This window comes from Ammospiza caudacuta, chromosome 5, assembly GCF_027887145.1.
Source record: "Ammospiza caudacuta isolate bAmmCau1 chromosome 5, bAmmCau1.pri, whole genome shotgun sequence".
Lineage (NCBI taxonomy): Eukaryota > Metazoa > Chordata > Aves > Passeriformes > Passerellidae > Ammospiza > Ammospiza caudacuta.
In genome coordinates, this window is record NC_080597.1 from 43,064,453 (window position 1) to 43,087,334 (window position 22,882).

At 40.6% G+C, this 22,882-nt stretch overlaps 1 protein-coding gene across 3 annotated transcripts in view; it reads left to right on the forward strand.

Annotated features, from left to right (window-relative positions):
* PTPRB (protein tyrosine phosphatase receptor type B) overlaps nt 1–22,882 on the forward strand; it is a 62,716-nt gene that overhangs the window by 1,222 nt on the left and 38,612 nt on the right. For 2 of the 3 annotated variants that reach the window (XM_058805949.1, XM_058805950.1), the window contains exons 1-4: nt 13,974–14,079; nt 14,249–14,525; nt 21,406–21,684; nt 22,026–22,283. In XM_058805949.1, coding sequence (XP_058661932.1) covers nt 14,026–14,079; nt 14,249–14,525; nt 21,406–21,684; nt 22,026–22,283 — 868 coding nt within the window. In that variant the 5' untranslated portion in view covers nt 13,974–14,025. Of the gene's footprint in view, nt 1–135; nt 526–8,854; nt 9,094–13,973; nt 14,080–14,248; nt 14,526–21,405; nt 21,685–22,025; nt 22,284–22,882 lie in introns of those variants that run through there. The other variant, XM_058805948.1, reaches the window with a different exon arrangement.

Below are 22,882 nucleotides of genomic sequence, written 5' to 3' on the forward strand. Positions count from 1 at the left end.
GTTTCATGAAAAGTTCAACACACAGAAAGTGGGAAGAGAAATTTATTTGCTGATGTATTTTAAATCATTGATAATTTGCTTTTTGTCAAGTAAATGTGTAATCAATCATGTTTTTCTGGAATTTTCCTTTTCCAGAAGGGTTTCTGATTATCCATGTCCAGAAACAGCAGTGTCTTTCAGAAAAGAGAGGAGTCATTATGGAAAAGTGCAATATGACTGACCTGAACCAGAAGTGGCAGTGGATGGCAGATGACAGGCTCCTCCATGTGAAGTCTGCCCAGTGCCTGAGCATCTCCACACGCTCTGCTCTGTCGTCTCGCAGCATCACCGTCAATTGTCCCCAGGCAGTCAGGTGGAATTGCCACGAGGATGGGCTCCTGAAGGTGGCCAACAGCTCCCTTTTCCTCACAAAACAAGGTCAGAAGGTCATGGCCAAGCGGAGTAAAAAATACCTTCATACATGGATGCAGCTAAAAGCCAGCGAGACGGGAAAACCTGTTTATGGAAATCTGTGCTCAAAGCAAGGTGAGTTATTCCTTCAAGAAAATATCCTGGGAGTTTTGGTAACAAAAATGTCTCTGTTATGCTAACTCAAATGTGAAAAATTATGATATTTTATTCATACAGAAGAATGTTTTTCACAGTTGAAAAGCATTTTGAGAACTATTAAAGAACAGCTGAGATGAGTGCCGTCTTTCTCACAACTGGTGAAGTTTTTAATCTACTTTATATTTTCAGGATGTCTCTCGTTTTGTCTACTCCCAATCTTTGGATCAATGAGCTTATATGTAACCTCAGCTCACTATTAGTGTGTCATTTCCTTTTTCCATTTCTAAACTATGGGTACTGATTCCTAGTACTTTTCAAAAATGTAGATGCAAAGAAGTCCCCCCCCCCCCATTCATTTTATCATACAAATACAGATCCAATCTGTCAAGAGCAAAACAACATCTGAAAATCAAACACAATTCTTTCTCTGATTAGCCTAAATGCATTATTAGAACAGTCATGGCTTACACATTTGCATGTTTACTCAGTGTAATTTTGCTCTTAGATGCCACATACATGAGAGCACTCAAAATCCTGAGAATAATGAACTGAATCAAAAGTCTCAGAAATTCTTGGAATAGTACCTTGAAATGCAAAGGTCTGTGCACATACCTACAGACATACAGATATACCTACAGTATATCTGTGCAGTTGTGGGTTTCCATATCCATGACAAAATGGAAGGTACAGTGATTGGAATACTGCTTGATAATGCTTTCTTCAATGTCCCATTGTTGATCTTTCCTGGCAAAGATGTTGATATTGTTCTTGTGCAGTATTAAGCAATTCTTCACAGTAAATAACAACCTACAGACATCTTTTTAGTGTTAACTCTTGTCTTTACAGGGTCAAAAAAAGTTTTATGACTCAAAACTGTTGCATATGTCCAAGTTTTCAGAATGTTTAAACCAAATCCTCATTCTTTCTAAACTCCTAGTTATTGTAAGGCAGGGTACCATTTTTCAGCAAATTTGCACTTGCAGAATTCTGCTCATAGGACCAGGACTACTCACCTGAGTGGAGGCATGAAAGAATAGCTTGCAGAACCAGGGAATGGAAAAGTGGCCATGATGCTATCCCAGCCCTCACGTGTATGTTAGAGATTAAAATGGCAAAATCATTTGAAGTCCTGTGGGATGCAAATGGCTTGCATATTCAAAGACACTATGAATAGTTCAGATGTGGTGCACAGGTAGTGTTATTTCCTTTGGATGGAGTGTGGCCTAACAAAGTTAAAGTAACCTTACACACTTTTCTTAATCATCCCCAGAGGAGAAGCAATTTAAGACCAATAAGTACTAAGACAATTGTCATGAGATATTAAAGCACCTTCTCATTTTTTTACTGTGTTCAGTTCTTAAATGAATTTGCCTTGATTTTCCAGCCTGTAAATCCTTTCTAAGAGTGTTACTTACCTTATTTTTGACAGCTCTGGGAAGCTCTGCTGAAAAACCAATAAAATATTGTAATCTTCAATACCCAACTAAGAATTTTAGGAATATAAGAAGCTCATAAAGTGGAAGTACTGTTAAGAGATTAATTTTCCAAATAGTAGTAAGTACTGTGATAACAATATCTAATGCCCCCAGTTCTGGTCATGGCATCCATATGCATGTGAAAATCTTCAATGCTAAATGTGTAAAATTAGTCTTCCAAGAACATCTATCTGCTTTCAGTACAAGCAGAAGTGGATCAGCCTAAAATAACATATTTTGTCTATATTTAGCTAAGGTAGTAAAATTTGAGCAAAATTTTTGGAGCTGAAATGGCTGTAAGTTTTTCTCCTCCTGACTAAGACCACATTTTGCTATAATTTACCCTCTATTTTCACAGTACTCATAAAAAGAGTTCTCTTTTGGCATAGGACTAGCTCACTGAATTGCACCCAAACATCACCCCAGATGGAATAGAAGCTCCAAACCCAATAACTGAACTACCTTTTATTCTGGACCTTACTCAAACATCAAACATTATTTTTCTGAGCCTGGGGAAAGTCTGAGCTTGGATTTGGACTTGGATTTCAAATCATCCATCTGAGATGTGTTTGGATTTACATGTTTTGTAACAGTCCTGACCTAAATGACTGTTTGTGGAAACCAGGATCAATTTGGGAATATAACCCCTCTCTGCTCACTCAGAGGTAATTCCAAATGTAGTAGCAAACAGTCCTTCTCACACGAATTCATGTTTGAATCTGGCCTCCAGCTGAAACAGCTAACATGAAGAATGGTCATAAGGTATTAATATCCCTTGAGAAACTGAGACTTCATTTCCCACCAAATTCATGAGGACATTGTGGGCAGAGAGAGAAAAAATCTCTGTAATGCTAAAGCCTTCTTTTCACCAGCCCACTGTTGGGTTCAGAGCTTCTCTAAGCTCAGAAACCAGGACAAGGAACAGGAATGGAAACAGGCAAGAGGAAAAGATGGGGCAGTTGAAGAGGTAGAAGGCAGGATGACTGAAAAAGAACAAAGAATGTTGCATGTAAATAACACTTGTGGAACAAATGTCCACCACTAATGCTGACAGACTAACACTGATGTCACTTCTGAGCTGCTTAAGTAATTCTTCCAAGCTTATTTTGTTCTGGGTAGGGTAATTTCAATAAAATATCCAGTTAAGAACAGATGCAATGCTATGTGGCATCTTGAATATTACCAGCAAACCTCAAAACCACTGCTGACCAAAAATTATTCACTAAGCAGGGAATTACTTCAAATGAGTAGACACAAGGCCAAGCTGTATGCTGCAGTTATGCACTGAGCTCTAGAAACTGTCACACAGGCTCTAGAGCAGTCTGGATACAGAAGGTGACTGTAACTGTTTTGTAATATGATGTTCTTCATTGCATTTCTCTTCTATCATATCATACATGGTAGGGACAACCCTAGAGCTGTGGATATCAAGGCATTCAAAAAAAGTAGCTGATTTTGTGGAGGGTTTACTTACAGCTGTGCGCCAAGCACTGAAGAACCATAGTAGGATCTACAAAGATATAAAACATGTTGGATAAGGAATTCAAATAACAACTAGAACATCCTTCTATCTCTTGTTTGTTTCCAGCCTGAAATAGACAAAATTCCAGATACCAGGTATGAGCTGAAGTCTGATGTGCCATCTGATGTTCATGCTGTTCCTTCCCCCTTTTCTAGCCTCGGTTCTTGTCTGGGATCATTTCTTTCACATAAGCTTTTCTCTTCCCCTTATCCCCCTTTCAGTTTAGCTGCTTCATAATCAGAACTTCATCTAATTAAGTTCACATCCCACTGCTGATGCTTTGGTGGCTGAGATGGAGCACAGAAGAAACCAGAGCAGTGCACACTCCAAGCGTGCTCTGAGCCACTGGAGCAGCAGTAGCAAGTGCAGAACATGGGAAGGGAAGACACAGGCTTCTTCTTGGGACTCTTGGGAAGGTGGAAAAGCAGCAAAGAAAGATGGCAGAAGCACAGAAAAGGGAGAAACGCTTACCTATTTTTGAAATAATGTAAATTAAATATTTTTAGGCTTTAAGCTTTCCACACTTTTAGTGTTTGTAGATACTGCAGTAATCCATACATAAGTTCACTACGAGTTGTAATTTTTTGTGTGTGGAACTTTTACAATTTTCTTCAGGATAAATTAGAACAGTGATAAACAATATTTTCATTCTACCTTTAAGTTGACCCAAAATATTTTTTCCTAAAATACATTTACTGAAATTCATTTTAATCTCTCCAAGTTATTTTATAGGGTTTTCTAAGTATAAGATTTTGCTAACACATATGTGAACCCATGAAATATCAAAAATTACTTGAATCTTCTTTCTTGGGTCAAAGAAATACATGGCTAACCACTTCTGCTGAGCTTCACTTAGTTAAGGAGAGGCATCAATGTCAGATCCTTGGACATAATTTCAAGACTGTACAAAATCCAATAGCATACTGATGGAAGCTCAGAGATAAATATGGGTTTAGATTTTCTAAAAAGAAAGGGAGAAATCTGCAGTGTAGCCTTGGTCCTTGGTTTTTGTAAATTTTTAAAGCCTCAATGAGCCACAGCACAAAGAATATAGAACAAAACCAGCTCAGCTACTTTCATAAGGAAAAAAAATGGAACAATAGGCACAGCTTCCAAGAGCAATCAGGCATGTCCTGCTTTATGATTTCATCTTCTGCTAGTGCTAACAACTTTACCAGTATTTTTCATTATTACATTCTCTCTATTTTGTGTGGACCTTCATGTGGGTTTGAACTTTCAGGTGTCTAAATGTAGGTGTCTGAAGGAAGGGATTGTTTCACTTACCTCAACAAGGTGCTTTTTGTCATTTGAGATGCTCCACAGTATTCCACATGATCTCTGGCTGCCAGCCCAGAAAGACACAGGTCTCCCATAAGTGTTATGAGAGCCTGGGCAGACGCCTCAGGGCAGTTCAGATTCCACTAGGTTTAGGCAGCTGAACCAAGACCTAGGTGTCTATGTAATTTCTGCATAGCTGAGCTCTCTTCAGTAGAGGTGTAATCCATGGAGTTATTGGAATCTAGATGCCCCTTCCAGTGACCAAAAATCCACTTCAGGGTGAGCTGGAACTACCCATAGTGTCAGAAATAGGGCTGGTACAGCAATGGTGTTGTTATCATAGTTATATGGATGTTCTGCTGCCACTGATGCTGAAAGAACCTTTCAGTGGCTACTTCAGCATTTCAAAAACAAGCAAGTAAAACAGCAGCTCAGGATTAGACTGGAGTTTGGAGACATTCAACCTCTCTGACATAAGATACAAATGATACTAACTTCTACAACATCCAAATAAAGAAAAAATTTTTAAGCAGCACAGATTTTGCAGGTTTAAAAGTCATGTTGAATGGACAAGAAAGGACATTCAGAGAATTTTGGTTTTCTTTCATACCCCAACGTACAACAGTAATTTGAATTATGCTTCTTCTATTTACAAGTAGTTAGGTAAAAAGAGAATTCATTTTGTCCTGCACATAAAGACATCTTAAAGCAGTCCCTTCTTGTTTTAAGTCTTGCAGAGAGTTAGATGCAGTTTTATGGAGTATTTTGTGTCTCATACACTAAATATCTGATTCAATTATGTTTCACTAGCAGTTCAGCCTTACTTTTCTGAAACTGCGCTCTAATAGAGTAGGCAGATCAGTACAATGTGAGCTATTTCAGAAAGCTGCACTGTGCCAGCTCAGCTAAGGCTGAAAGCACCACTGTAGGGTTCTCAGCTCTTGACAACTAACCAGCACTTTTGCTGCTCCTACATGGAAATGTATGGCAGTCCCTTCCTTGTCAGCAGCCTGCTGCTGTGTGGGTGGATGGCGTTTGCAGTACACTCCGTGGATGAAATATGCACTTAGTCAGAACATCATCATTTCTCCTGGGTGTGCTACTGATTATTACAATATTATGTTCACACACTGTATATCATACAGCCACTAGTGATCAACAACAGTGTCAGTACTGCTGTCCTGTTCCCGAGAACAGTTTTATGACCAATTTCCAAAGAAGTTGCTGGAACAATGCTAAACACGTGAAAAAATACCACTGTTGAGATTTCTGTGTACTTCACAAATGTCCAGAGAGGAAGTGAGTTTTTTCTAGTTAAAAAATTTGGAACTCAAGTTGTGTAGAAATCTACTACATGGACCTTATAATATGCAATTTTCTTTTTTAAGTGCCTACTACTGAAAAAGGGATGTGAGGGTCCTTATGCTAGGATCACAATAGAGGCTTTACTTAGAATATAAACATGAATTCTGACTTTCTTAAAGTGGGTAACAGATATGAACCCCATTAGTCAGTCCACTGTGGGATATATGGAAAACACTGGTACATATATCTGAAGTTCCAGTATGGCATAGTACACAAGTCACTTCTACCCACAGGTTACAGGTAACAGACTGAAACCAGTATTTTCTGGGAAAGATCCTTTAGCTTGAAACCCAGAATAGCCTGAAGCTTATTAACATGAAAGGTTGGGTCATGCAGTGACCAAATGCTTGTTCATGGGATCTCTGTGGGATGGTGGAACTTTTCTGAGGACCACGTGTTTTGCTTCCAGGACTGTTGAGCTCTCCCCTCAGCTCCTGCACTAAGAATGCCAGTTATTCCCTGGCTGCTGAGTCCCATAAATGTCACTGGCAGCGCCAGCTTCCTTTTATGGAGGAGTAGCTTTCCTAAAGCATAATTGCACTGGAATGCAAATGCCTTCCTGCTGGAATCACTGCTATTTTTCTGTAAATTAAGATAAAAATTTTTTTTAGAGTGTTTTCATGTTGGGTGTGTAAATATATATTTAGAAACCCAAATGTGTGGGGATTTTCTCTAAGGGATTGCTGACTGCAGATATACCCTCTTTTTGCTGTCTTTCTATCAGTAAGTTCTACTTCCTGCTGAAGTAGAGGGATATCTCAGAGACATCTGACAGGCCTAGAGCTCTTTCCAAGTCCTTGGGGCTAGGATTTCTAGTTGCCTACTGTAGACTTTCAGAGACCCACAACAAATGGGATATCTCCAGGAACAATGACTGTCATGGAATCTAGACTAAGTCTGGACTTTTGTCAGCTAATGGGTTTGTTGCAGCACCTGATGTCAGCTTGAGCACAAGGTTCCTGTCCTTCTGGTGGGGACCATGAAGGTATGTGACATGGGACCACAGCAGACTCTGCACCTCAGGCACTCTACAGGGGTTTAAGCAAAAGCAGCAGCATGAAGATGATCATGCAGAGTTGGATGAGACCTGAGGTTTCGATGAAACCCTTTGCACAAGTGTAAGAGAAGAATGAGATCTGTAGTATTGTTTTCACTGCCTTGATTTGGAAAAATATTTCATCAACATTTCTTGTAATTTAATACAGACTTGGATTTTTTTTTTTCAGAGAAGCACAGTTAGATAAAAGGAAAGGAAATATCTACTCTGGATACCAACCCATTCCAGTAAACTAGTAAACTTTTTCAAGTTCCAGAACCATGTACCAGATGAACACATTGTGCTGTCAAGCACAGCTAACACTTGTATGGAAATGTTTCTTACTAGAGTTTTACAATCTCACTTTTCTGTGCAAATCAGAGTGATGCAAATTTCTTTACATAAACATGTTAACATATATATTTACATATATACAAAAACTTGATAATGTTGATTTTGTGGAAGCTCACCCACTGCTCCTTTGGGTAAGAGGTAATTACACCTTGCCCAGCTAAGACATCATAATTGCACACCAATTAATTGCATTTGAAAGCTTTTACTGCAATTTAACCCAGTCACTACTTTGGTTTTAAAGGATTTGTGAGCTAAAATTGTTATAAATGGCAACCAGCCCAGTGGCTCAGCAGCAAAACAAGGTTCTGTGATGCTGGAGACCCCAGTTCAAGGACAGACAAAGTGTCTTGGGCATTGAGCCAACACACACTAGCTGTGCTACAGCAATGGCCGGGCAGCTTTTTGTGAGAAGGGGCCAGTGAGTAATTCCAATAGTTTAGCTGAAATGTGATGCTACCAGATGTAGAGGCCACCACAGCTTGAACCCTGCCCTCACTGCCACAAAGAAAGGATATTAAATACATACCAATGGGGAGGAAGAGCCATGAAAATGTGGAGGAAAAATGTGTAGTAAAATCTTTCCTGAGCTCTAATTGCAACTTTGGCTTTCTCTGAAGGATACGTGACTAAAAAAGCGAACACACTGCCATATTTACAGATACTTCAGTTAAGTGATAGATCATTAGCTGAGCCTTGGGAAGGCAGCAGTCAGGGACTAGCATGGGGTCAGCACAGGACTGATTTTAGAAAGCAAGAGAAATGTTCATGTGGGCACAAGGAACTTGAACACATGCATTGAGAAAAAAAAATATCTTGAAAAATTGTACTGAACAAAGTCTTGTTTTAAACTTACACCAACAAAAGGCAGAAGTGTATCTGGCCCATGCACTTAGAAAGGAGGGGAGAGGGCTGACAATATGACTGTGTGCCATTTGATAGATACAAGTAAGTGGAAAAGTTGCAAATGAAAAAAAATGTGCCATTAATGACAAAGTACAACCTTTCTCTTCCCTTCAGAATCACTGACAGACATGGTAAATGTCTGGTATGAATAAATGAATGGTATGAGTGTTCAGGGACATTATTTTTTTCTGGTTGTGGTTCTCAGGCTTTGGTATTAATGCAAAAACATGTTTGCATTGAAAACAAAAAACCTATAGAACTGACAGGTGTACTTGAACTACTTGGAAGTTGTATCAGCCACATTTATTGATCTAATTAATTGTTTATAAAAATGTTAAGGTGATTTTAATAATTTTCCTTTGTTTGTTTTAGATCTCCAAGATGCAGACACTTCTGTGTGGAGTACTAGAACTACATACTCCTCTTCAAGTGCTGTAACTTCTAGGCCTGAAAATGTGTTGAAGAGTACCACAGAGATGTTCATCAGAAATGTGACTGAGCACTTCAGTAAAAATCCAATTGAAAACCTCTACTTTGACTTGAAATCTGCAGTAACAGAGAAAGCCTGGATTCCAACAACCACTCTTCAGTACTCTAGCACTACCGAACAGGTAAGACAGATGAATTACTGATTTTTATAAAGGCTGCTCCACTCTGTGGAGCCTGATAGCTATTACAAGTGGGCTTAAAAAAACAACAAACCAAAACCTGAAACAAACTACATAAAGGACTAAGCTTTGTTCTTCTCCTGGTGGGACGCTTTGTTTTGATGTTTATGCTGACAGTGTCCTTTGCTAGAAGCATAGCTGCAGAAAAATTCTGCCTCTTCTGTACAGCCCAGTCCTGGTGCAAATGTTGCATTGGGAGAAGTACAAGGGAAATTATCAGGATATGTGAGAAGCAATGGAAAGCTCCTGGATATGGCAGGACCCACAGGAGCCTGGGTATCTGTTCTCAGTGACTCAGGCTCTGGTATTGATTGTTGTATGATGTGAGGGTCTAGCTCTAATTACATGCTAAGAATTACAGTATGCAATGCCCTTATTTACAGATGATTACATACATTGTTTACAGATCAAATCAAGAGAAATCCAAATGCTTTTACTGGCCTCGAAAGGAACCCTGGCCTTGGCCATGGTCAGCTTATCTACTGGCTGATAGGCAGAGTGGAAACACACAGACACTTCTTGGTCTCTGCTCTGCCCGGCCACAAACTGCCCTGGCAGAGAAGGTGAATGGGGCTGCCTGCCCAGCTGCAGAAGGAGCACATGGCAGGCCATTTGCTCCAAATCAATTTCCAGTCTTCCTTTTCTGCAAGACTCAGTTCAGTAATGTGAGAACAAATCTGGAATCACCACTGGCAAAATGTGTACAGGCAGTTAGAACTAAAGCATGCAGGACATTATTGGTCCCTGTATCACTATTATCACATAGTGGTTTAGAACTGAAAATCTCTAAATTCCCTGTGGCTTATCTTCCAGGGGACCACACTACACTCAGTGTATTGGGGCAGGCCAACATGCTTCAGTTACTACTGTGTGTTGAAGCAGATATGAAATGTATTTTATGTTTGGGAAGGCTGTGGACAGTGTCAGGGTCCACAAACTTAATGGTTTATGGACCCTAACACTGCTGTTCTGAGGCTGGCAAGGGAAAGGGACTGAGCCAAGGATGGGTGCACTGCACCCCCTTCCACAGCTGATGCAGTTCTTTCTAAATATCATCTTTCTGGCTCAGTGCATGCAGGCTGAGCTTGTTTCCTCATGCCCTCTGTTCATTTGCATTCCTCCTGCACAGAATACTTGTTCTTTCCAAATGGAGATGTCCTATAAAAACAAGTATTACCCAAACTGCCTCCAACACTACTACTACATAATCCTGCCAAAGCAAGAGAAATGGCACCATTTTAAGAGAAACTACTGCCTCTTGTATTTCTACCCCACTTGTTCCTGAATCACAACATTTGCACTGAACAAGCTGCTTAGGTCAAAACTTTCAAACCAGAATTCTGATGATAAGCTGTCTAAGCATATCTATGAAAAAAAAAAAAAAAATCAGCAGTAGCTTTCTCTTGTAGCCTCCAACTGGCTCTGGACATTTGAATCTAGATATAGCAATTTAGACACAGAAACTTAAAATCTTTGGCCTCCCTCTCTGTCTCCAAGTCTTTAGAGTGGAGTTAAAAACATTTTTGTCAAGCTTCAGGGATGTTTAAAGGATTAACTGGATTTAACACAATACTTTGAAAACACATACACTAAGTGCTGAGTATTGTTGTGAGGAAGACAATACCTTCTATGAAGTGCATTTGCCCAGGCTGGGGCCTCTTGTTTGCAGAAGTAAAGCCATGTTGTTATTTGGCTGTGCACATAGCCATTTTGGGGGGGACAATAGTGACATTTCAATTGAACAAAATGTTTGGTTTAGAGCTGCCTTGGATTTCAAGTAAAACTGCAGCTTGCACTTTGAATCCATGACAAAAGCTATGCAAAGCCCATTTCCTCTTGATTAGAGAGACAGAGAGGTTGGTGTTAAAAAAAAAAAAAAAGTCAGGAAACCTTGGGAAAGTGTCTGAAAGGGACTTTGGAGCCTGCTATTAGAGACACGTCCGGCAACTCCCAAAACTCACTTCCAGTTCTTTTTTCAGTTTAATTAGTTTCTTGGCTTGCCACACAGGTCAGTAAGTGTTAAAGGCTGTGTGACTGCTGATTTACTAAAAGCCCATTTATTCAATATTAGTCTGGAAATAATTACTTGTGGCATTATGTTGGCTATTCTATATAAATATATTGCCACCAGTGAATGATGGACCCCTCATGTTTTATTCCAGGGCTGGCATAGACATCTGTGTCAGACCTTACCCATGTAGCAACTTTTTCTGGATAACATACAGAAGGAGCAAAAACCTGTAATAAACCAGTACTTTCCTACTAATACAGAAAAGTAAATATTTTATGATATCAAGAATAAGAGTAAGAAAGTAGGAACTTCTGAATTATGAGCACTTCTGAGAAACAGTAATATAATTTTCTTCCACAATTTATCTTATGCTAGCTAGAAGAGACAAACAGTTATTTATGTCCAAAAGTCTTTAAATTTTACTTGTGGTAGGTTCCTTTTTTTTCCTGGATTTTATGTTTGCAGTGTTGATTATGATTCATTTTCCTTTTACTTATTACTCCTACTTTAAAAAACTTATATCTAAATATCCAAATTATATCTTCCCTGGAAGTTCAGGTCATGGATGTTTTCAAAATTCCCTAGAATAATGTGAGCTCCTTTTCAAGAAAAGGCAGGTTACCCTGAATGTTTTAATTTTCAGAGAGGGTTTTGAAGTAATCCAACCATCCCAATAAGCCTTCAGATTTGTACTTCTCCAGTGCTGGAAAAGTATTGGTGTGGTTTATGCTGTTAAGCCCAAAAATCACAATCACCTAAAGAAGAAATCACACTGTAAAACTCTCACCTTAAATAATTACAAGACATCTATGTCATTTTAGTCCTAGTTTAGGTCTAAGAAACACACCTTGTGTTTCCTATCAATGGTATGATTATCCCTGTGCTAGCTCTTTGGGGTTTGGTTCCTCCTTCTGTCTGAAGTATGTAAAACATCTCTTCCAAAGGAGATTCTCTCTGGCATAACAACCAACACAGATTTATGTTGTCACTTAAGGCAAAGATCATAAAGTTATTAACTACCCTCAGCTTTGCAAAGTACAGCACAACACTTTCAGTACCATGTCCCCAGGATCAGGCACAGAGCTCCACTGGGACAGATGAAGGGGGCAGGTATCACTTTTGAGTGCTCAGACCTTTGATTTCAGAACAGAAGAACAGCTAAGGTTTTTCAGATATTTGTATCTTGTTAGACAGGCTAGTGCCCAGAAAAATCCTAGAGCAGCAGCTCCTCTGAAAGGTGGACTAATGTTTGTAGAACCTAGAACCTTTTCTCCCTCAAAGATGGCAAAAGTGATACAGATGGTGTTGAATTTGCTTGAGGTACTGCTTTTAGAAGTTAAAATCCCACACACATAATGCAGTACAGAAAGATGCAGAAAAATACTATTCCCATTGAAGAAAGTAAATTCCATTTCCTTCTCTTTTGTGTACCCCCGAATTCACTCCATGGCTGCTATGGTGTATTTGAATATCTGAAGGTGCAAAAATGCTTCTGTCTACACTCCTTCCCTGTCTGCCCATGCACACACTGGCATGCAAGTTCTCAGAGGCTGAAATGTAAGCAAGAAGGAAATGGGTATGCATGACAGAAATGGAAAGTTTTCATTTTGGCAGTAGCCAACTCAGAGTTGCACACAGCTTTATTGGTGCAGTCTGAAAACAGGGACACTTTTTTGCTTTCCACGGCGTGTGTAATTTTAGCTTGGGAGTTATTCGGGGGATGTGGGAAGGAATTGTTTCGAGGACACAAGTTGAAACAGAAAACAGAGATGACTTGGCCTCTCCCACAGACTCTGCTGCTGCAGGCAGGAGCTCAGCTGGGCTCTCCTGGATGCAAGGCCCTGCTGCAGTGCCACATGGCCAGCGAGAGAATGGAGCCCTTGGTGCTCTATGGTTAACCCTTAAAAACATCTGAGTTTGGGACACGGGAGCTGGAGTGGTGCGTTACTGATGGCTGAGGCCAAGAGGAGGGTGGGCCAGGAGGAGGGATGGCTGTGAAGGGTGGCAGGTGTGAGGAGAGCAGGCTTGCAAGGTGAGGTGGCCGTGGAATGAAGCAAGAATGAGGCGAGATGTCCAAGAGGAGTGGCAAGCAGGAGGAGAAGGAGCCACAGGAGGCAAGATGGCCGTGAGGCAAGGCAGGCAAAAGGCAAGGTGGAAATGAGGCAAGGTCAGCATGAGACAAGGCAGCTGCGAGGTAGGGCAGAGGCAAGAAGACATTGTGAGGCGATGCAGCCATGAGACAAGGCAAGGCAGCGCCCGGTGAGGTGCAGTCAGCGGCACCGCTGAAGGGCCCCGTGCGCCGGGGAACGCTTGGGAAGACAAGACACAGGGAGAAACCGACATGAGGAGGAAGCAGCGAGGAAGGAAGAGAGGTGGCGTGGGAGAGGAGCCGGGAGGAAGGTGGGATCCTTAAGGAGAGAGGGGCGGCACCCCGGGGCCGGTCCCCTGCCCGGTGGGCGGCAGGTCCCGAGTCGGCGAGCTTCGCCCCCCGCAGCGAGACGCGAGGAAATCGCCTCTTGATTGCGGAAGTCGGCGGGAAGGGCTCCGGGAGAGTCAGCCCGGGTCAGAATGGCAGCGTGGGAAGCGGCGGCCGCCTCCCCCGCCTCCTCCGCTCCTCCTCAGCCGCGGGCGGGCAGCCCCCCCACCCCACGCCGGTGTCAGGGAGGCGGCTCGGCGGCCGGGGCAGCCCCGAGCGCATGCAGCAGGCGGGCGGCCCGGCACAGGGCTCGGAGCCCGGCGGGGAGCGGGGGCCCCCGGGGCCCGCCGCCGCCACTTCGCTTCTTCGGATACCCCCACCCCAACCCCGCCGTCCCTTCCCCTTTTCCCCTCCCCGCGAGGGTTTTTGGCGTTAAAAACTGTCGGCGATGCTGAGCTATGGAGCAGGATTCGCCCTGTGGACGGCGCTGGCCCTGACCAAGGTGAGCGGCCGGGAGGAGGGGGGCGGTGTAGGGCCGTCCCTCGCAGGTCGCAGGCGAGCCTGGGGGACACGGGCAAGTTCGCCCCGCAGCGGCACAGCACGGGGACGGGGCTGGGGGCTGAGCGCGGGGGTACCGGCGGGTCTCTCAGAGCTCTCCCCGCTCTCCGCAGGCCGCGCCGGAGCAGGCGGCGGGATGCAGCGCCAACCTGACGGAGCGGAGCGTCGCCGGGCAGAGCGTTCGGCTGCGCTGGGGCGCCGCGGGCCGCGCCTGCAACTTCAGCCTGAGCGGGCGCTCCGAGGACGGGGAGGCGGCCGGCTGCCAGCCCGCCCCCGCGGGCAACGGCACCTACGGCTGCACCCTGCGGGACCTGCAGGCCGGGACCTGGTACCACCTGCGCATCGAGCCGCTCGCCGGCGGCGAGGCTCTCAACATCTCCCTGCAGACAGGTAGGGGCGCGGGCGCGGCAGGTGCGCGGGGAGGGACGCCGGGCTTTTCCTTTTCCTCCCCTTGCTTCGGCCGGCTCCAAGAGGAGGAGGAGAGCGATGCATTTACAGCTACTGCAAGTGGACAGTGTTTGCTGAACATAGCAGCCCAGCGCTTGAGTTCTCTTTAGCCCACTGCCAGAAGTGACTCCTGCCGACAGTTAACCCAGCAGGCTTGAAACAAGAAGGTGCTGTGAGGATATTAAGTTAAAAAAAAAGTTTTTGTCGTAGTAGCCCATAACATCCTTCGTGCTCATGCAAATACATTGTTGTCATAGTTCCTCAGCTGACAGTTTATTTACTGTGTTTAAAATACAATCTATTTCATAGCAGTTAAGCCTTCTTTAAGGGTAACGTACTGTTTCAGCCCGTTTCCATACTTTGGTTCTGTCTAGCCAGAGACTAAAAGTCAGAAAGTAAGGCTGAAACTTCCTTCTTATGTTTTTCTTGGGTATCACCAGTGACGTATTATGATATGCAGTTGTGTACAGAGCACTTCCAGTGACACATCCATGACTGGCTATAAAAATGGTCCAGCAGCCTGACAGAGGGCTGCCAGGGAAAGCCCCCCTTCTGCATTCGTGTTTGTGTGGGCATCTGAACAATTCAGCTGTGAAGCAATGGACGACATTGAATGACAACAGCTGCAGTGGCACAACTGGCCTCTTTCTAGGCTCTAGTTGTGCTTTGTGAGGATGATAAAATATAATACTGTTCGACATCTTAAAGGTAGTAGTTCAAGACCCAAAACAAAGATGTCTTAAATCAAGTCCATCATTAAATGCCTCTCTGATTTGCTCCTAAGGTTAGTTTTAGAGAGGTACTTAATATTAGTATTGAAGATTACAGCAGCCAAGTACTTCACAATTACCTGTTCAGAGGTGTTGCTTTCTGTCGGAACCTTTTTCCTGCATTAACCATACAAATGCACTAAATACTCTCCATTAATTTCCTGTGGTAACTCAAGTTTAAAAAAATCCATTGACAAGTCTGCTGGTGTCATAGCTGTACTCTAAGCACAAGTCATGTCAGTTGGTAAAAATGAGTAATAGTTTCTATGCAGAAAGTGATTTAAATTTGTTGTGCATCATGCTGATTATTTTTGATATTGATGACTTGTAATGTGAAAATTGGAATAATAGATCAACCATTATCAGAGAGGCAGGTGTAAATCACCATCATTTCTGTATAGTAAAGCTCTATTATTGAACACTTGCATAGAAGGTGAGAAGATACCACTTTAGAGCACATTTTGATTAATGCTGTACCATTAACACAGAAGCTTGTACATGCCATTTATGACTTTTTTATCACTGAATAGATTTTTCCAGGCTGTACGATAAAAGTGATTGGAAAGAGCTGATCATTAGAATCATATTATGTAGCTGATATCAAAGTGAAAAGTCTGATTAAAGTTTAAATTGAAATACTGATAATTGGTATACCATAGTTTAAATGAGGTTTACATTTGGATTTGGATAGCAGAGATCAGTCAAAAGCATGAAATAAGAATCGAGGAGCCATGAATGTTTTCTGCAGAGAAATGCTGAGATTGTTCTGTGGTTCTTTGCTTTCCTTGAGTTGAATTACTTGATGGTGTTCAAAATACACAATTAGCCCCAATTTTTTTTTCCTAAAGAATTTTTCTAAATTATGCTTGTGAACAACCCATGTTGTATTGTCCATACTGAGCTTTTCAACGCAGAATGAGAGAGGATTATTCCTCTTATGTTTCCACTAGGGGCAGCATTTTAAACCAATTTCATGGAAGCTCTTTTTCACCTGTTCTTTGTAACTTAATGACAGTAGTTTTAGTTTACTGAGCCTGAATGTCCATAGGCATGCGTTCCTGGAAATTGTCCTGTGAATATGGAAGTATAAACAGTCTTTCCAGCCATATTGTAAACAAAATTTCTACCAATTTCACTGGCAGTGGAACTGAGTTATCATGGGCCATCTAAAACCACAATGTCTGACTTTAGTCAGTGAGGTTCCCTTCCTGAGCTCTTTTTCTAAGGAAGATGGGCTAAGCTGTCCATTGAAGGTGCTTTCTCCACTGGCTATCAAAGAAGGCTAGGTTAAACCAGAAAGCTGAAGTGTAGTTGGTTGAAATGAAAGAATTCCCATCTCATGTGTTTTATTTTGCAAAATGATGTTTGAACATCTGTATTGTCTTGATAAAATAAATACACATGAGAAAGTGTGAGAAAGTTACAGGTTTGATTGTATACCTGGATCAGAAGCTACCTTTTTGCTCATATTCAATCCTGTAAAAATCTTTGTGTGCCAGTTCTGAGTTTGGTTTTCATGAAGTTTCTTATACAAAATACTGGAGTAGCTAAGCACATAAAATCCAAAACATTTGGTTAAATTTTGAGTGTGATCTTTTCTGACTGGGAACTCATGGTGAAAGCAATGAATAATGCATGCCACAGTTGCAGCGGTAATGTAAAAGGTTGGAGAGGACCATATTGGCCTTTTGAGTATACAATGTCACATTAAAGTCGTGGTCTATGTTGTTTGCAAGTTTCAAAGTCTGATTGAATAATTGTGCAGCTCGAGAAGATTCCATAAACTCTCCAGTAACACCAGATTCCCTTGTGAATCTTTTCTTGGAGAAGCAGCTTCTATTTCACTTGTGGACACATAGATCTTAAGTCTAATGATGCATGAAATAGTGGTACACGAATCCACACTATTCCTTTAAAGTGACTTTTTTTACTCAAGAAATTTTGGTCTGTGGGTTGTAAATTTAAAACAGCAAGTATTTAATCCTGTAGAGCAGAATTAAAATAGGTCATCCAAAGTGATGGAAAATACAGTCACACATGCACTTCATAAGCCATGTATACATAGGCATGGAAATACACACAGTGGGGACATTTGTGCTATTTTGGTAGAATAGGAAAGGAAGAAAAAGCTGATAACACATTTATCAGCTCTTAACTATAGATAAATTTTCCACTGCAAAACTGAGATTACAGATGTCAGTAGGCACAAGTATGCATATTTACTTCATATTAATATTTACAATTTGTTGGGGTTTTTCTAAGTTATATATATATGACATTAAAGAGCACATAAAACCATACAACTAGTCAGCATGCTGCTGACATTGTAAAGCTGGGATATGCACCTGTCAGTCCTTTCATGTCATACTGTTTTCTCAATAAAACTATTTCTGTGATTAAGAATTGATGTACTGCAAAAGATGGTAGGATTTTGTCTTTCCCAATTATAAGTAAGATACATTTTAAGTTCTCAAATCTCCAAATGTCTGTGCACAGTATAACTATATTTCAGTGAATGATTAGGTCTAGGTAAAAATAGTAGTATATAAATAGATCCTAAATTACAGTTAAATTTATAAATTTCAATTCAGAATTGAAATGCAGATTTGAGATACTGGTCTAGAGAGCTATGGAAAACAATTTTGCAATTACCCCACTTTCAACTATGTCTTCTAAAATAGACTTATAAATGCCATTTTCAGAATCTTAGTCTACAAAAATATTGCAGTGCTGTATTATGTTACTATCCAATTCAAGCCTCCTGTACTGAGAGTACTATAAATAATTTTTTGTTAGAAAATCCATTAAATATTTGAATGAAAAGAAGATAAAATTCTATCTTCCAAGACATAACTGTTAGAGTGGTTTTTCATTGTAATATTTAACTCTTTAAGTGCCAGAAGCATACCCAAGCCATGTGTTCACTCCTGTAAATTTCAAGTTATTTGGGACAAATTTGATTTATTAGCTGTCTATAGGAAAAACAAGTGATATGGCTCTAACTATAGGCTGTATAATCCTATCATCTGTAATCATGTAATGATTATGATCATCATTTCAAAGGCAGAGTACCAGAAGAAAATAAATAACCGTATTATAAAGATTCTCTAAGTCGCGTATCATCCCAAAGAAATGGATATTTGTGCTTAGTAAAGACAATGAAATCAACCCTCTTTACTTAATCTTCAGAAAAGTCCTTATGAGTAGGTTACTGTTTTATGAGGAGGGAAAGGCAGGAAAAAATATGGTAGGAATATAACTGAGACTGTCAGGAATTCCCTATTACTAAGTCCTGGGCTCATTCCTCCCAGCTGTTTTTGTTTTCTCCTGCATAAGGCGGGTGTGTTTCTGTGCTTACAGGCTGTATCTGGGAGTCATGTCACTGGAGTTTGACATAGCCGTATCTGTAAATTGGATCTGTAGCAGCTGTGCAGAGAAAGCATATCCTCTTCCCCAGAAGTGAAAATGGAGTTGCAATATAATTCAAAGACCATTAAGTCTCTGGAAGATGCCTTTGTAGACCAGGGGACGTTAATTTGTATAGTGTCAAATGGTATAAAAATATCTTGATGAAAAGATTTTATTTCTGTGATATATCGGTGTTGTACCATTGCCAACAGAGACTTGTCTAACAATGTAAATGGTTTTTTAAGTGTTTGTTTCCATCCAGGGTTCTTTCAGCCCAGGCACTTCCCAGTCTCATTGTTCCTTTGTTCTAGCGGATGTACAAAGCACTGAGTGTTTTGTTTTCTGGACCAGATAGATTAGATAAAGTCTGAATTTCTGAACTTCACCTTCTAGGCACGCAACTTTCTTCTTTGCTCATGCACCTTAGAAGACAGATTACCCAGGACAGTAAAAGTGCTTCTAAAAATGCAGATATCTTTTTTGTCAAATTTGGCAAATAATACAGATGGCAATGGTGATTACTTTTGCAGGACTAAAGAACAGTCGACCTTGTCCTAAGTTAGTCAGAAAGGGTTAAACTTCTTGATAGTTATCATGACTGTTCTCTCAATGTCAGTCAAATTAAAACTTTTTCAGCTGGCTGTGTGTCTGACCATATATAGTGCTGGAATTTATTTCTGACTTCCAAAGTCTGACCTTTCGGATTAGAACAATTGCCTTCAAGGAACAAGATTATACCCCCACTATTCACTTTTGCCAACATAATAGTCTTTACTGGCTTAGTATATATTATAGGTGGAGCTGGTAGTCAAGCCTATTGTTAAGATTTCCTGACACTTTTCATTAAAACCTCCTGTTTCAGTTGCTGTAATTGGGTGAAGTTTTAACTATTTGGCCTGAAGTTTGATGTGCTTGGTCTTTAATGTTACTTTCTTCTTTTTCAGATTTAAACAGACTTACTTTGGCCTTTAAGAAAGCGGTCAAGAAAAGATAGTTACTTTTATTGATTGATTTTTTAAATCAATTTGTTTAGTTTTCATCTCTTTTTCTGAAGAGCACTAACATCTTTGTGGTCCAAAGGAAGAATTTGAATCTAAGCAGAGACCTGGGTTCAAAGGGACACAGTGCTTTCTGAGCCACAGAGAGGTTGAGGTTGGAGGGGACCTCTGGAGGTCATCTGGTCCAAGCACCTGGCTCAAGCAGGGCCACCTGGATCTGGTTGCCCAGGACCATGTTCAGTCAGTTTTTGATTGTTTCCGAGGAAGGAGATGCTTCCTTGACATTCCTAATGTATTTGATTGACAAAGTATGCCACCAAAACTTGGCACTACTCTGTTCTCAGCAGAGCTTTGTAGGAAGTGATTAAACCTTCCACATCATCCAGAATTTGAAGAAAAAGCAGCTTAAAGGCTGCTAAGGCTCTCTTACTTATGTATTTGTAGGTGGGAGGTAGGTTCAACTTCATCCTTGCAGCCTTTACATTGCATTTTTAACTTATATGATTGACATTTTTTTGTCTTCTTTGTTCAGGGAAACAAGCAGCAATGACTGTATTGGAAAAATAGTCTGGTTCTTCTGTTTTTGAGATGTTCATACAGAGACCACAGTTTTCAGCCTGGATGCACCTTGCACTACTGGTCTGATGCTAGGAAAGAGTAGCACAGAGTGTACTCTTGTGGTAGGCAAATTTATTCCTGAATTGTTGGGAAACTTTAACGTCCCAGCTTATGAAGGCTCGATTTCACTGCTTTGGGTTGTTTCATGATATCTTCTTAATAAGCATTTGCTTAACCTTACTGGAAGACATAAATGTCAATACCTTAGTACATCAACATGTAGTACATTTTATTTTGTGCTTTGCATGAAGTCTTGTGAGTGAGGAAATGCACCTGGAGTATAAAATCAACCAGATTCTTTAGGTTTGGTCAGTTTCTCTTTCCTTTAGAGTGTATCTTATTTCACAGGTGATTTTACCAGAGAGTTTCTTAATAAACAACATAATGAATGTTGAAAGTTTCAGAGAAGTAAGCCCAATATTAGTTCCTTAGAGTATATCCAATGTACTGTTTGGGTTTTTTTGAATTTTTATGAGCAGAACTACAGCAGAGCAGAAGCATGTTGTATCAGAATCTGAAGTTGTTGAAGCTAATACTAAAAGCAAAAGATTATTGCCCTTAAAATTGTATAAATGCTCATACCCTGAACTGATAAAGTGTTTAGGGTGAGTGCTAGGAAATGAAAGCTGTTGCTGCCATCTATAAAGCCACAGTACACTGAGGCACTGAGTATAATTTACTGGGTTTACATGTTTGCTGTTTCTTACTAAAGTTGTTACAATTATACTATCAGCAGATTTCCAAGCTTGCAATATACGTCCACAGTGGAAGTGTTTTGCTATGTGTATGTCTGTGTGAGTGTGTACAAATACTGAAAAGTAATATTTCTGAATTCTTCAAGACTCTTGTAGACTGGCTTCAATGTACAGTGTTTATAAATAGAAAGAAAAAGCTTTTTGAAAAGTATTGGCAGCATGATGATGATAAAGGGAGAGTTTTGGAAGATTTCTTGTGCTGCTGTGTAAAATTTCAGATAATGCCAAAGCAAGAAAGGGTTTATGTTTTCTGCTTTTTTTTTCCTAACTGCAGATCCCTTGCCACCATCTCGTTTGGAAATTAATAAGGAAAAAACTACATTCACGAGCTTGCAGGTTCAATGGGATCCTTCCTCAGGGAAGGTGGACATGTATAACCTAGTATTACTTGATCGTGATAATAAAAAGATACAAGAAGTCTCCCTACCAGGAAGAATTTCAAAAACAGAAAATACATTTTCCAGTCTCATTCCTGGGAATAAATACAACATTGTCCTCAGTGCTGTTGCTGGAAATAAGACTACCCCAGAGCTTCATATAAGTGGATCCACTGGTAGGACTTCTTTTCCTGAAGTTCATCTGAATAAAACCACTTACAGTATTCTGTACTTCTGCATTTTGAAATTAGCAAATTGGTATAATTCTTCTACATGGCTATATATATATATATTTATGAAGTATCTCTTGATTATAAATAGAAATAAAGTATGAATTTCTGACTGACATAAAGAATTGTTTGCTAAGAATAGAGTCTCATTTTTATTTATATTTGGGGTTGGGTTTTCAGTAACCCTGAGGAAACCCAACATATTCCAAGATTAAATCTATTTAAAATAGCTGAAATGATGGAGATAACCATTAGGCCTTAAGCATGTGTCCTTTTTATACCAACAGTGCCATCTCCTGTGAAAAACATTCAGGTCAGTGTCAAGACAGACACTATCCTTGTTTCGTGGTCTCCTGGCTCTGGACATGTGGATCATTACAGGCTGCTGTTGCTGGATAATCGTGTGCCAGTTCATGAGATTCACCAGGAAGGCTCCCTTACCTCCTACACCTTTTTAGGACTTACAGCAGGCCACCTGTATAACCTCTCTATCATAACCCAGGCTGCAGGATTGGAGAGCAGCAGTTTTCAAACAATCAGGACAGGTATGATTTCAGAATTCACCACAACAAAACAAGAAGCTAAGGCCATAACCTAATAGCATTATAGGACATATTTCAGAATAATATGTGATTTGTGTTCCAAGTTAGAGACACCATAAGCTTATTTAATTCCCTAAGTTACCACTGCAACAACGTAGAGGCTAAAATGAAAGTAGAAAAAGTGTGAAAGGGAAGCAGAAAAAAAATGTAAAGTAGGTTAAGAATTATAATATCAAATGGTTTGGGTTCTTTGGGGTTTTTGTTTGCCTATTTGGTGGGTTTTTGGGGATTATCAAGATTTTTTTCTTTTCACAAAGAAATACTGATTCAAAGAACTGGAGTTATAGAATTTTTTTTTCAGGAACATTTTTCGGGCTGGAGTTCTGTGGTCATAGAGATAATGATAAGATGACATCCTACTGGAGTCCAATGGTTAAAACACTTGTGTAGGGGAAAAAAAGGGTCATGCCTTCGCTCTCCTTAATTTCTGGGAAGAGTAAGATGCAATTTCTTTTACAGAAATCTTATCAAATATGGTGGTTTTGCATGGGAGGCAATTAGGGAAGTGATTTTGGAAAGTGATGTGAACTGTGACCAGTCTT